Here is a 14,523-nt window from a genome sequence, read left to right on the forward strand (position 1 = left end):
GGGCATGATCCGTCCGACTTTTAACATGTTTTGTTTGGGGAACTGACTGGTTCCGGTTTTGAGATTTCTTTCTTAGCTGGACATGATGAAGAAGGGAAGCCAGCATAAGGAGAAGCTGGGCAAGCCGTAAAATAATGATCGGAACAGAGTGATGATGCCGTTTGGATTCCCCAGCTGCTGCTATCTCTTCATTCTCTCAAAGCCATGAGTAAAATGTGTTCCTTTACTGAGACACTTGGATAGAGTACTTGAACAAAGGAAATGGGGTCATTTCAAAATGTCCAGTATGCGGTAATCAATGCCACCCGGCCTGTGGTGTAATTAATGGAAACATTGGCGACAGTCTGTCCATTGTTTGCCCTTGCGCAACAGGAAGTGGCAGGGCAATAGGGAGCCCAAGGAGAAGGTTTACGTAATGCAGAAGGAAGTGGCCAGCTGTCTGCTCAGCCAGAGGCTTTCTAACTACAGGCACACCTGAGTGTCTTCCTCTCCCTAACACATACGGAGATGGTCATTTGTTGAGTGTCATTTGCTTTTTGAACTTATTTAACAATGGATTCTGTTTCCCTTATGGCTAGAAATGGTGCCCTGAAAAACTTAATTTTAGATACCATACACTTTTATTTCAGTTGCAAGGCAGAATGAATTATGGAAAAGAAAATGTGGCCAGCAGGCTTAACTCGGACTATGCTGTGGTGACTTGAAATCAAGAGATCTGGTCAGTTGGCTGTCCATACCAGCTGTGTGTGTGAGACAAGGGGCCTTCTACCCTGGAGCAGGCTTCCTCCTTAAGAGGAAGGGTGGGGTGTGACATCTTGAAGGACTCTCAAGTCTCCTATGCTTTGTCATGAGGCCCCTGAGGTCAGGAGCTGGAATGCCTATCAGAGTGGGCAGAGTGTAAGGAGACGCTAGTCCCTGCAATCCACTCAGATTTGCTTAGTAAATATCCACACTAGATCTGCTAATGGATTGCCATTATTTCTAAAAAGTAAATCTTGCTGTTTCTGTTAGAAAATCCATCTGTCACTGGTTTTGAAGCGGCATCCCAAACGTCACTCAGCGTGTACTGGTTTAATCAAAGTGAACTGACATTTGAGCTAATGGGGTCCATAGCGAAGGGGAGCACGAGAGGAGTGTCTGTCTGTGAGTCTCCACTCTGCTGATTTAACTGGTGGCCTCAGGGCCATTTTTGTCTTCTCAGAAACCCCAATTTCCCATCTTTACAGAAAAATGATAGTTCCCTTGAGGATTGTCATGAGACATGAAAGTAAGGCATCTAGAGAGAACAGCAGTGTCAGCAGACACTCGGGGGACAGTGGCTGTAGAGTATCTCATCACAGTTGTTAAAATAATGAGCATACCAGTGAGTACTGTATACTGGGCGTCACCCTCCAAGTCAATCTGTGGATTACCAAAAGGCACAGTCCCAATAGGGTATTTCGTTTTTTTGTCAGTCAAGTTAGCTGTGATTTGCTGGCATGGGGTCTCATTGTCTAATTTTCAGAGTAAACGTATACATATGGGAATGAGTGACTGGAGTTCATCCTGAAAGTGGTCGTTACAGCTTATTCAGGACTGTTTTCTTCAGAACTCTCACACTGGGGAAACAGGGTCACTTCAGAATACCAGTATGTGGTAACTGGTGCCACTCAGCCTGTGGTATAATTAATGAAAGCATCTATCCATTGTCAATTGTGCAAGAGAGAGTCATCCAGAAAAGACTCCTGCAGAGAATGCTGAGTCTTCTGTGGGAACGGAAGAGGCCAGAGAACACTTAGGTGACCCTGAAAGGTTCTGGGTTGAGCCTGGCCTAGCCAGACTTTTGATTGAATCCCCACTAGACATCATGAAGCAGCAGTGTGCCGGGAGTAGTGATGACGGGCCAGGATCGGCCAGCTTTGAGTGGCAGCGGTGGTGCCTAGTCTCAGAAATAGAGACAGCTGAGGTATGGACGCTGGCATGAGGAACCTTATACCTGGGTGTAGAATGTCGGGAGACCTTGGAGGTGCCTCTGGTCAGGAGCATAGGATAAATGACCTGACTACCAGAATCCTCTCACCGTATCATGTACATCAAAATGTCATGCTCTACTCCTTAAGGATACTTGGTTTTTGTTGAAAAACAAAAGAAGAATGTAGCCAGTCTGAGTCAATTTCAGAACAAGAGGAAGGGATGCTGAGGGGTGCTCCAAGTCCTTCATTGTGGCCTGGCATTGTCACAATAAAGCATGGGGCTGGACATCCAACTTTTTCCTTGGATGGTTGCTCTTGTGGTCTGAGTGAGCATCCACCTTGGGTTTGTAATGTTTTCCTTGTCCGCAGTGGTTTGTTTGAGGGCCACGGGACAGTGTTTAGTTCAGGATTGCCAAATGGTTTCATCACTGTGAACTCTGATCCTTTGCAAGAGGCCACCTGGAATCCAGGGTCAGGATAGGCTCCCAGTCCAAGTCAGACTAAGAACAGCCTCGAGGGATGGCTTAGAGCTGTCACAGCTGCGGAAGGAAGTTCAGGCATTGGGTTTATTTCTTTTTTTTTTTTTTATGAGACAGGGTTTCTCTGTATTGTTTTGGAGGCTGTCAGTCCAGCCTGGCCTCAAACTCACAGAGATCTGCCTGCCTCTGCCTCCCGAGTGCTGGGATTAAATGCATGCACCACCACCGCCCGGCTTGCATTGGGTTTCTTTCTTAAGACTCAGATCCAAGTCTCATAGCTTACTCATTTACAAGGTACAGGCCAGTGGTGTTTAGTATAAAGGAAGACTATGCAACTACCACAACCAATTCCAGAACACGTGCCCTATCCCAGAAAAGGGCACACCCTGTCTCTCACACTCCAGTGCCCCGCCACCTGGCAACTCATCTACTGTCTGTCTCTAGAGATTGCCCATTTGGGGCCTTACATGTGAAAGGAATACTTGATATGGGGCCATGTGTGTCACGTTTTCTTCACTTAGAGTGACACTTCTGAGGTTTATCCAAGTCAAAGATGTATGTTTCATTTGACTTTATGGCACTCTGCTCTGTGGACATACCACGTTTGACTCTCCCTTCCTATCCTGATGGACACTTGGGTTATCTCTGTGTCTGCCTACTGTGAAGAGTGAGTGCTGTGAACACTGATGTATTAAGTTGTGCATTTACACACATTTTGTACATTTTCCTGGGAGTTAAACTGCTAGCTAGTGATAACTCTCTGCTTAACTTTTTGAAAAACTGTCAAAATGGTCACCAAAAGGGCCACACCATTTTGAATGCCTACTGTTAGGGAAGGAGGGACCAGCTTCTCCATACCGTGACTGGCACTTTCGACTTTAGGCCTCCTACTAGATGATAAGTAGCCTCTCTGTTTGATGTCTCTTTCCCAAACGGCTAGAGACAGGGCATCTTCTCATGCTTACTGGCTGTTTCTCTCTTCTTTGGGGGAAATTACAGGCTGTAGTCACACCTCTAGATGATGCCTGCAGGGCGGCGCTGATCCCTGTTGCTATGCTAACCGCTTGCATCTGGGGCAGACTCACTGAAGAAGGGCGATGGTAAAGGAGTTTCCTCTCAATGTGGTCATATAACACGGGGATTTCGAGTGCTACAAAAACAAATCCCCAAACACACAGTGAGACCTGTTGCAATCATATGTAGTTTGTAGCTCTGCTTAGGAGTCACACTTGCACATTGCATCTTTTTAAAAGGTTTAATTGTGTGTGTGTGTCTGTGTGTGTGTGTGTTTGTGTGTCCGTGTCCGTGTCCGTGTGTGTGTGTGTCTGTGTGTGCACACATGAGCATGGGTGCCCTCTGAGGCCAGGGGCATTGGATCCACTTGGCCTGGAGTTACAGATGGTTGTGAGCCTGATATCAGGTCTTCTGGAAGATCAGTACACTCTGAACCACTAAGCTGTCTCTCCAGCCTCACTTATAATCTTACTATCACTCCTGTGAGGTGGAAGAGAGAGGTGCTACACTCCTCATTTTAGAAAGTAGAAGCCAAGACTGATTTCTGAAAGCCATGTAAGTAGCACAATTTACATCTGTGAATTCTGATTTCCGTTCCTTTGTGGCAATAAATTGACAGACCACTAGCTTCTACTAACCTGGATGCTAATGATGTCAGAGAGTGTCTGCGACCTGCGGGACATGTTTCACCACTAAAACCGCCAACCTGATGTTCCCACTAATGTGCTTGAGAAGGTTCTTGACTTAAACTTCATGAGATGACTACCACAGTAGAACACTGTTCTCAGGCCACAGTCACTAATATTTGGCTCCAGAACAAACCATGAGGTAAAAGCTGTTTTGTGTTGACAGTGCCCGTTGCCAAATAGACAAATCTGGTCATGGCCAGGTCCCAACAGACCGTTAATGACCTCAGAATTCATTAAGTGAGTGACTGTCATTTCCCACTGGGCTCTTCAGGAAGAGAGCAGAGTCGTGCAAGCCTGCATGTTCTTGCATTGTGCATCCCGAGAGGAACAAAGCTGAGGTGGAGCTGGGAAGATGACAGGCAGCTGGTGGTCCTGTCCCCGTGGCCTGCTGGTCCCTAAAGCACACTCCTAGTGTGTTCTCCTTAGGAAATTCTACTGAGATCAAGTCACAATTGACCTTATAGCTCAAGTTAACAGAGACATCACAGTACACGCTGAGCATTACTTTTTAAAACATTACTTATAAAGGATGAGAAAAACAGACAATTTTACATATTTTCTTACTTAAGCCCAGAAGCAGTTTTTGTTTTGAGATAAAGTCTTGCTAGCCTCAGTCTCCTGAGCTTGACCAATCTTCCTATCTTTTCAGTGCTGAGAGTACAGGTCAGGTGTATAATATAACAGCCAGCTCATGTTTTCTTTTTACTTAAGTACTGGAAAAAAAGGAATTCCATTTGCTTGCTATATCACTGGCTGACCTTGAACTCGGACACCTGCTTGCCTCTGCCCTTTCTAGTGCTGGGATTAAAGTATGCGCCCCCATGCCTGGTATGTTTTCAAAGTGTCTTACAAAGGGCTAGGGATATGACTCAGGCTTGTGTGAGGCCTGGGTTTAATCCCTGGTACTGATAAAATATTTCTAAAAACACATACACTTGTGTGTACTTACATATTTTTATTGTTATCATGTTGGGTCTGACCAAGTAGTATAAGAATTGCTAAAGACAGCAACTAAAAGACAAGCCGGGCAGTGGTGGCGCACGCCTTTAATCCCAGCACTCGGGAGGCAAGAGGCAGGCGGATCTCTGTGAGTTCGAGGCTGGGCTGGTCCCACAGCCTCCAAAACAATACAGAGAAACCCTGTCTCGTAAAACCAAAAAAAAAAAAAAAAAAAAAAAAAAAAAGGACAGGGTCAGAGCATGTGTGTCCTGTCTCCAGTACTACAGATGAAAACAAGTAAAAGACAGGAAGGACCTGGAGGTAACGAGGACTAGGGTTCTTGGTGGTGTGAGACAGTTCTGCTGGGAAACTTGGAGGGGAGCAAGTTGTAAGATTTCAAAGGTCAGAAGTTCACAACAAAGATTCAGTCTGGGAAACACACAGTGGGAAATCGTAGATTGTGCATAGCCTGAGGGTGAATGGCTCTGCCCTTGGGGGTGAGATGCAGCACCCCCACCTTTGCAACAGGGACACATCGTGTGTCTCTGCACACTTCTGTCACACGTCACCTCCCTTTACCAATGCTTCCCAGCCTTGAAGAGGTTTCCAGACTGCATTCCTGTCTCAGTTCATATGGTCATTTACAAAGCTTGTTTTCTGCCCCGTGTAGACATTGCCTACATTCTGCCCTGTAATTCTCACAGTGGCCCTCTAGCTCAGATGCTTCTACTACCTCCAGTTGAGGGATGAGGAAGCTGGGGCTCAGAGCTAAGTTCTAAGCCTCCAAAGATAATCGCCATATGTGAGACTAGGGTTTAGGTCCAGGTCTGTCTGCTCCTCGGTCTACACAGGTCCTGCGTATCTGCCTGTCACATTGAAATGGCCCCAGAGACTCCTGTTCACTGTACTGTTCCTGTGGTTGCCCTCTCTCCTCCTTCTATGCTCTGAGGCTCTTGACCGGAACCAGAAAAGCCTTCTTGTGTCAGCGTAGGCCATCTGCAGGCTCTGGAAGGCTGACCTACCCGGAGGTCAAGCTCCGTCCAGGTGTGGGACACAAGCCATTGGGAATTTCAGTCAGGGTTCTGAAGGCAGCTGGGTTCCTCCACCCTAGCCCAGTGACGAGCAGGACCACTGGAGCAGGCCCCTCCTGAGGCTGGGTATGCAAGCCCACTGGACACAGGAACCATCACTGGCCACTGTATCCGTGAGCCTGGAAGCCCCAGGGGCTACAGAGTGATTTGAAAACTGAGCAGAAGACCTGAGTTCCACCCCTCCCCCACCAAGCAAGCCAGGTGTGGTAGTGCACGTCTGTAGTTCTAGCCACTTCCAGGTGAGGTGGGGGGAGAGGCAGGGGAGGTCTAGAGGCTCACAGGTCACCCAGCCTGGTGTACCCAGCAGAAGAGCAAAGACTCTCAAAGGTGAGGATTGATGCCTGAGGCTGTCTGCTTTTTGCTCCCCTCGTTGTGACAGGGCTTCCAGGGGTTTAGTTAATACAGCTGTGTGCTAGCTTCTGGTGGGCCTCTTTCCCAAACATGCCCTCCCTGTACCCCGTTGGCTCTCCTTATCCTACTCCCCCTAGTTCCTCTCCCTGATGCTTTGCCGTACATTCATGAGCGGGTTGTGTGTGTACACACACACACACACACACACACACACACACACACCAGAGTCACCTGATGTTTAACAAAACAGTTAGAGGCCCACTCCTCGGGGATTTATTTTATGATCATGTAAAAACACAGCTCTCATGTCGGAGAATAAGGTAGTTTATTCTGAAACCAAAAATTCATGACTGTAGCCTGGGGACACCGATTCAAGTTATCCTGAATGCCATATTTCAGTTTGCTAACAGCTTCGTGAAATTTTTATAGTGGTAGGGCAAAGAAAACCATCTAGATTCTGCATTATAATGGCAGTTTCCAGTTCTATCCATTTTCCTTGCAGATGAGTTAATTCTACTCTCTTTTTATTCATTCTTTTTAAAAAAGATTTATTTCTTTATTATTTATACAGTGTTCTGCCTGCATGTATACCAGAAGAGAGCATCAGACCCCATTATAGATGGTTGAGAGCCACCATGTGGTTGCTAGGAATTGAACTCAGGACCTCTGAGCCATCTCTCCAGCCCCTTTATTCTTGTAGCTGAATAAACTCTTTTGTGTGTTATGTCTATATTTTACCATTCATTTCTTGTGGGGCATGTAGGCTGACTATTCTTTTTTAATGTGTCTTCTGTCCCTTGGTCAACATGTCTGTTTTGACTTCGGTAGTTTCAGTACATTTTAGAGTCAGGAACTGTAGCACCACTAGCTTTGTCCTTTCCTCCAGGCCACTCTGCTCAGGCTACACTGTGACTCCTCCAGGCTTCAGGGGAACCTTTTATGTGTCTGTGCAGAATGTCCCTTGTGTCCTGATAGAACATGATGGACTTCCCACTAATTGCCAATACTAATTGTTTTACTGAATATAAATCTCTCAAATATGTGTGTTGTGAATGTTTTCTTTGTGTGCGACTTGCCTTTTATTTTTTACATGTATTTATTCATGTGTGGGGTATGCACATACCATGTATATGTGTAGAGGTCTTTTGAAACATTCCGCTATCAGAAACACGGAGGTAGAGGACAAGGTTTGAAGAGGGGGTTAACTGAACGGTGAGATCTTTTTGTTTTTTATTTAAATTAGAAACAAGTTTGTTTTACATGTCAATCCCAGCTCCCTCTCCCTCCCCCTCTCCCCCTGCCCCCTGCTGATCCCCCCCCATACCATCCCCTTTCCGTTCCCCAGAGAGGGTGAGGCCTTCCATGGGGGATCTTCAAAGTTTGTCATATCATTTGGAGCAGGGCCTGGACCCTCCCCCGTGTGTCTAAGCTAAGAGAGTACCCCCTGTGTGGAGTGGGCTCCCTAAGTCCATTCCTGTACTAGAGATAATTACTGTTCATTACCAGAGGCCCCATAGACTGCCCAGTCCTCCAAACTGACACCCTCATTCAGGGGGTCTGGGACAGTATTATACTGGTTTCCCAGATATCGTGAGCTCCCCCTTGCTCAGGTCAGCTGTCTCTGTGGTTTCTCCAGCCCCGTCTTGACCCCTTTACTCCCCCCCTCCTCCCTCCCTGCAGCTGGGTTCCGGGAGCTGAAAGGTAGGAGCTCGAGGGCAGCCTTACCTCTCCATTGTGCCAGTGTCACAGAGCCCCGCATGCAGAGGCTCATGCACAAAAGAAAGACTGCGTCTCCCTGGCCGAGCACAGTGGCTGTCACCCACAGAAGTCCCATGGCTTGGGCTCTTGTAGTTTTCCTCCCTGCCAAGTCATGGGCATGACTTCCATGTTCTCCCTCAACTGCAACAGAGAGGAGGGAACTAAGTAGACAGTGAGCAGCTCATTACCAGCTGGCAACTGAGGAACCTTCTTAGAAGCTGCCATGACTGACACATCTATCAGAACAGACCAGAACACAGGCACGTGACCACAGCAGGGACGGGTTTTATAACACAAATTGTAGAGAATAAACAGTGTTCACTGTTTATTGGAAAATCAAATTGTTTGTTTAAATAGTTGGGGTTTCTTCTAGAAGTTCCCGTAACCTAGTTACTTGCAGCTTTTCTCTTTCTGGCCTGCCTATGCTTCCTGGAACAGCAAAGTCATGTTAACAGATAGGGAAGGCCATGATAATGTGCACAGTGAATGGCGTGGGTGGGAGGAGTTTGCGTTGCGTGTCTCTGTCCTTGGGAGGCAGCATGGCACATGGCATGTACTGCGAGTCACTGACTATGCAACGGCGGCGCACTGTTCACCCCAAGCAGTGCCACCTCTGCCGGGCATGGTCTGCATGCCCAGCTGGGTATGGGGCATGCAGGGCAGCGTGTGAACAAACGTGTCACAAGATGGTTGCAAAAACCACTGAGCCGCACGCCTTTAATCCCAGCACTCGGGAGGCAGAGGCAGGTGGATCTCCGTGAGTTTGAGGCCAGGCTGGACCGACAGCCTCCAAAACAATACAGAGAAACCCTGTCTCGTAAAACCAAAAAAAAAAACAAAACAAAAAAACCACTGAGCCGCAAGCACGTCAGTCACTTTAGCTATGGCCCACGGGAGCCTGGGAGGTCAGTTCAGGTCGACTCTTATGTCTGATTTCATGAGTCAAGGATGGAGAGCAGGGATCTCCCAGCGAGGTAGAATGTGATGACTGGAGAAGGACCCAGCATATGAGAGTTGAGTGAGCCGTGCTGTCTGTACCTTCTCACTGCTGCTGCCCTCCCCCAAGAGATTTACTTTGGGGCATCTTGGCAGGCCCAGCAGACAGCCCACAGGAGCACTGAGTGACTGGCCCACCGCTTCCTAAGAGCCAAGTCATTCTTAGGCAGGTCCTCCAATGGCCGATTATGTTCACACTGAGTTCCCATGCAGGTGGGTTTGGGGTTTTATTCTGCGCCTCCCACCAGCTCCTCTTTGTCTCCCCAGCATTTGGAGACCAGCTGAAGCAGCACTAGTGCTGTCTGCCCCCACCACTGTGCAAAAGCAGAGCGATTGGCTTTCTTCAGGCCTGGCTTTGAGCCCCATTTTTGTTGAAACCTTTCTCAGAGGCTCTGTGTGGTAAGACAGCCTGTACAGGGCTCCATGCTGGAGCCAGGAATGGAGTCCCGGGAGAGGCGGAGGCAGAGGGAAGACTTGTAGGTTTAGAGGCTTGGGGTGAGATGAGAGTCTTGAAAGTGCAAGTGTCTGGTCGGGAAAGGGGCATGTGTAGATGTGGGGTCCTTGCAGAGGGGTGCAGGCGTGCAAACACAGGAGATGGCCTCCCTTATCTTTGGCAGTGACAGACTGCACAGCAGGGAAAGGGACATGCCGGGCAGGGCTCCGGGGCTGACATGGTGTTCTGGCCCTCCGGGTAGGCTGGAGGTACAGTTGGTGTCCTGACCCATCACAGCTTCATCAAAGCCATTCTGGGACGAAGAAAGATGAAGTCCGGGTTTTGAAAAATCTCTGTGCCGTGAGTCCTGTGTTAGATATCTGTGTGCCATTCTGTCCTTACCACAACTTTGGATTCCCGCCGTGTGTGTCCTTTAAAGACAGACAGAAGGTCTAAGAACCGTGCAAGGTAATTTGCTCAAGGCGCGTGAAGTGCGAGCATGCGCAGCTGTACGGCAGAGCCACCACACTCAGGCGTGGCACAGTGCCCGCAGCCTGCACAGCGTGCTCTGGGACTGGATGGACAGGTGGGGACACAGGGGTCAGCATCTGTTTACTTCAACGGAGCCAAACGTAAAGTACAGGATAGGAGATGGAGAATGAGATGCACTTGCAGGATGGGCATGCGGGGTGTCAGAGTGCGTGTGAATGGGCACTAGGTGCTGGGATCTGAACCCTAGCTCTCTGCAAAACCAGCACGTGCTCTTAACCGACAAAGCCTCTCTCTGGCCCTTCACCTCTGTCACTGTTGTCCCATGTAGAGCCAGGCTTACAGTGTCACTCTCTACTCTTCATCTTGTCCCGTTTGATGGTCTTGGTGGGGAGTGACAGGCATGGGACTGTCCTTTCCTGCAATGACAGAGCCCTTTCCTCCCAAGGACCCGACTCCGTCTGTTTTACAGTTAACTTCTTCCTCCCTCCCTCTCTCCCTTCCTCCCTCCTTCCCTTCCTCCCCCTCCCTCTTTCCCTCCCTCCCTTCCTCCTTTCTTCCCTTAATTCCTTTTTAAATTAAAAAAATTTTTTTTGGTTTTGGTTTTTTGAGACACGGTTTTTCTGTGTTGCCCGACTGTCCTGGAACTCACTCTATAGACCAGGCTGGTCTTGAACTCAGAGATCACCTACCTCTGCCTCCCAAGTGTTCAGATTCAGAGTGCACCACCACCCAGACCTTCTTCTTTTTTCAAAAAAAATTATTTAATTTAGAAACGATCTTATTTTCTATATCAATCTAGTTCCCTCTCCCTCCCATCCTCTCATGCCCCCCCTTTTTAAAGAGAGTTTTCTGTAAAACGGTAGCCAAGCATCTAGCACTGTGGGTCACGGCCCCTTCGGGGGTCACAGCCCTTTCTCAGGAGCCACCTAAGGCCACCAGAAAACACAGATATTTACATCATGAGTCATAACAGTAGCAAAATTACAGATAAAAAGGAGTAACAAAAATCTTATGTTTGGGGTCACCACATGAGGACCTGTATTAAAGGGTCACAGCATTAGGAAGATTGGGAACTACTACTGGGGGCTTGGTGTCCAGGCGGAAGTCTAGAGGTAGCCGAGTGTCAGGTAGCCATCCTGGGGACTAGTGAGACCTGTTGTGGGATATTTTGGAGTGTGTGTTACTCCTTCCCTGTTGAGATTTCTCTCTGTGAAAGAATCCTGAGGCCAGTGAGATGGCGGAGTAGGTAAAGGTGCTTGCAGCCACGCCTGCTAACCTGGGCCTGCTAACCTGAGCCTGCTAACCTGGGCCTGCTAACCTGGGCCTGCTAACCTGGGCCTGCTAACCTGGGCCTGCTAACCTGGGCCTGGGCCTGCTAACCTGGGCCTGCTAACCTGGGCCTGCTAACCTGGGCCTGCTAACCTGGGCCTGCTAACCTGGGCCTGCTAACCTGAGCCTGCTAACCTGGGCCTGCTAACCTGGGCCTGGGCCTGCTAACCTGGGCCTGCTAACCTGGGCCTGCTAACCTGAGCCTGCTAACCTGGGCCTGCTAACCTGGGCCTGGGCCTGCTAACCTGGGCCTGCTACCTGAGCCTGCTAACCTGGGCCTGCTAACCTGGGCCTGCTAACCTGGGCCTGCTAACCTGAGCCTGCTAACCTGGGCCTGCTAACCTGGGCCTGCTAACCTGAGCCTGCTAACCTGGGCCTGCTAACCTGAGCCTGCTAACCTGGGCCTGCTAACCTGAGCCTGCTAACCTGGGCCTGCTAACCTGGGCCTGCTAACCTGGGCCTGCTAACCTGGGCCTGCTAACCTGGGCCTGCTAACCTGGGCCTGCTAACCTGGGCCTGCTAACCTGAGCCTGCTAACCTGAGCCTGCTAACCTGGGCCTGCTAACCTGGGCCTGCTAACCTGAGCCTGCTAACCTGGGCCTGCTAACCTGGGCCTGCTAACCTGGGCCTGCTAACCTGAGCCTGCTAACCTGGGCCTGCTAACCTGGGCCTGCTAACCTGAGCCTGCTAACCTGAGCTTGATCCCTGAGACCCACATGGTGTAAGAAGAAAACCTATACCCCCACACTGTGACCTCCCCTAGCGTGGTATGGCATGGGAGCACCCATGTGAACACCCCAGTGCACACACTAAGTAAATGTGAAGCAAAACAAGAATCCTGATGTAGACATCTTATGGAGGAGTTGGTTGGCTTTGTCAAGGGAGCTGCTGAGATTTATGCCTTCTGTCCCTTTCTCTGCAAGAAGAAAACTGCACAGTAACATTTCTTCTTTGTCACTAATTACATTTTATCTACTCTGCATGTGTGTATAAACCAATCAGACAGTGCCTGTGGGTCAGAGGGCAGCTTGAAGGCATTAGTTCTCACCTTCTGGGGGAATGCAACTTAGTGCCTCGCCCACTGAGGCACATGGGGGTCCCCAGAACACTTCAGCCAGTGTGGGGCTGTCCCTGTTGCTACAGTGGAGAGAAAACACCCATGGCCTGGTCAGCTCATGCTCATTGGTACACGGATAACATAAGCAGCCAGCCACATCCATGCCCCCTCTCAGCTACGCGCAGAATGGCTCAGGGGTCCTGAAAACACACACACTTACTGGCTCACTGGTGCTACATCAGTGGTTCTTAACCTTCCTAATGCTGCGACCTTTACGTACAGTGCTGTGGTGGCCCAGTCTTGCCACGGTTATGAGTCGTGATGTAAATATCTGATATGTAGGATATGATAGGTGATCCCTGAGAAAGGGTCAACCCACAGGTTGAGAAGAACTTCTCTAGACACTGGTAAGCAGAGTATGAGTACTATTATTATTATCATCATTATTATTATTATTTTGTCTCCTACAGATGGATCTGTCCGTGGAAACCCTGTTTTGCTTCATGCAGGAGCGCCAGAAAAGATACGCCAAGTATGCGGAGCAGATCCAGAAGGTGAATGAGATGTCGGCCATCCTGCGCCGCATCCAGATGGGCATCGACCAGACGGTGCCGCTGATGGAGAGACTCAACAGCATGCTGCCTGAGGCCGAGCGCCTGGAGCCCTTCAGCATGCGGCCTGAACGCGAGCGCCGCTAGCTGCGCCCGCCCCGCCCCGCCCTGCCCCGCCCCGCCCCGCCCCGCCGGCAGCAGCTCCACCAGCGTCCGCCCGGGCCCGCGGTGGCTGAGATGTGTTTGACCAGGACTTCCCACACCGTCGTCCTTGAAATCCGAAGTCGGGACAGTTGAATGTCTGTGAATTCTCTAAAGAACTTTGCATCAAGAGTTATTTTTATTTTGCCCAGATTTCTGAAATAAAAGTGTATATAGACTGGCTCCTGCAAGAACCTGGAGAAAATGTTAAGACCCCGTGTTGTCCTCGGCGCCTGTGCCTTGGCCCAGGCTCCCTGGGTTGTGGGTGTAAACATGAGGTCTGAGTCCAGTCACTGTCCCACGAAAGCACCATCGCATCAAGGAGCCTTTGGCAGGGTCTTCCTCCCCGCCGGACACCGCCTCTTTGTTCCCGGGCACCAGGCCCCTTTTGCGGGTCACCGGAGCCCGAAGTCTCCCTTCACTCACTCTGCTTTCCCATACAGCATTCAGCCTCTGTCGGCTGACCTCGGCCTCCACAAGGTTCGCACCAACTTTTGACCCTCGCTCCAATGGCCGCCATTCTCTCACCAGAGTCCCACTGGGCTCTGCGCATGCGCCAGGGACGTGAAGAGGCTGCGAGCCTCTGTCTCCCCTCCTCTCTGTGGATCATGAAGCCCAGGGAAGCCTGGCTGCCCATCACAGCAGTTCAAGGAAGAAAGGCCCTAGGGAGGGAGGGGACGGATGCAGGGAACCAGGCCTGCAGACAAGAGCTGAGCTCTGAAGAGATGGGACCGGGAGCCTGCAGCCTCCGACTGGTTCCCTCTTCCAGAACAGAACAGCCTTCAGTGTTTTACAAGATTAAAATTAATCTGCTTAAGTTATTGCGGAGCAGCTAAACTTGATCTGATCCTAATCTGATTTCTTTATTTTTACATTTTATTTATTATTATTTTGTGTATTTGATGTGTTGTATGTGAGTAGGACTGTCATACATAGTGCATGCTTGGAGGTCAGGGGACAATTCTGTGGAGTTGGTTCTCCCCTTCCACCTTTACGTGGATTCTGGGGACTGAACTCAGGTCTCTAGGCTTGCATGGCAAACATCTTTACCCACCGAGCCTACAAAATCCTGGTTCTTAATCAGACATTAATTTACAGTGTTTTTAAAACCCAAAATAAAATGTAGGGCATAAGATAGTTGGATGGCCAAGGAAGCAGGAGTATTTTAACTACAAGAAAGAAAAGAAGATT

At 49.4% G+C, this 14,523-nt stretch overlaps 1 protein-coding gene across 3 annotated transcripts in view; it reads left to right on the top strand.

Annotated features, from left to right (window-relative positions):
- Window positions 1-14,174, top strand: part of Borcs5 (BLOC-1 related complex subunit 5) — a 65,743-nt gene extending 51,569 nt beyond the window's left edge. For all 3 annotated transcript variants that reach the window (XM_040743423.1, XM_040743424.1, XM_040743425.1), the window contains exon 4: window positions 13,051-14,174. In XM_040743423.1, the coding sequence (XP_040599357.1) occupies window positions 13,051-13,278 (228 nt within the window). In that variant the 3' untranslated portion in view covers window positions 13,279-14,174. The remainder of the gene's footprint in view (window positions 1-13,050) is intronic.
- Window positions 14,175-14,523: the final 349 nt, after the last annotated feature.

This window comes from Mesocricetus auratus, unplaced genomic scaffold (assembly GCF_017639785.1).
Source record: "Mesocricetus auratus isolate SY011 unplaced genomic scaffold, BCM_Maur_2.0 Super-Scaffold_100001, whole genome shotgun sequence".
NCBI classification, from domain to species: domain Eukaryota; kingdom Metazoa; phylum Chordata; class Mammalia; order Rodentia; family Cricetidae; genus Mesocricetus; species Mesocricetus auratus.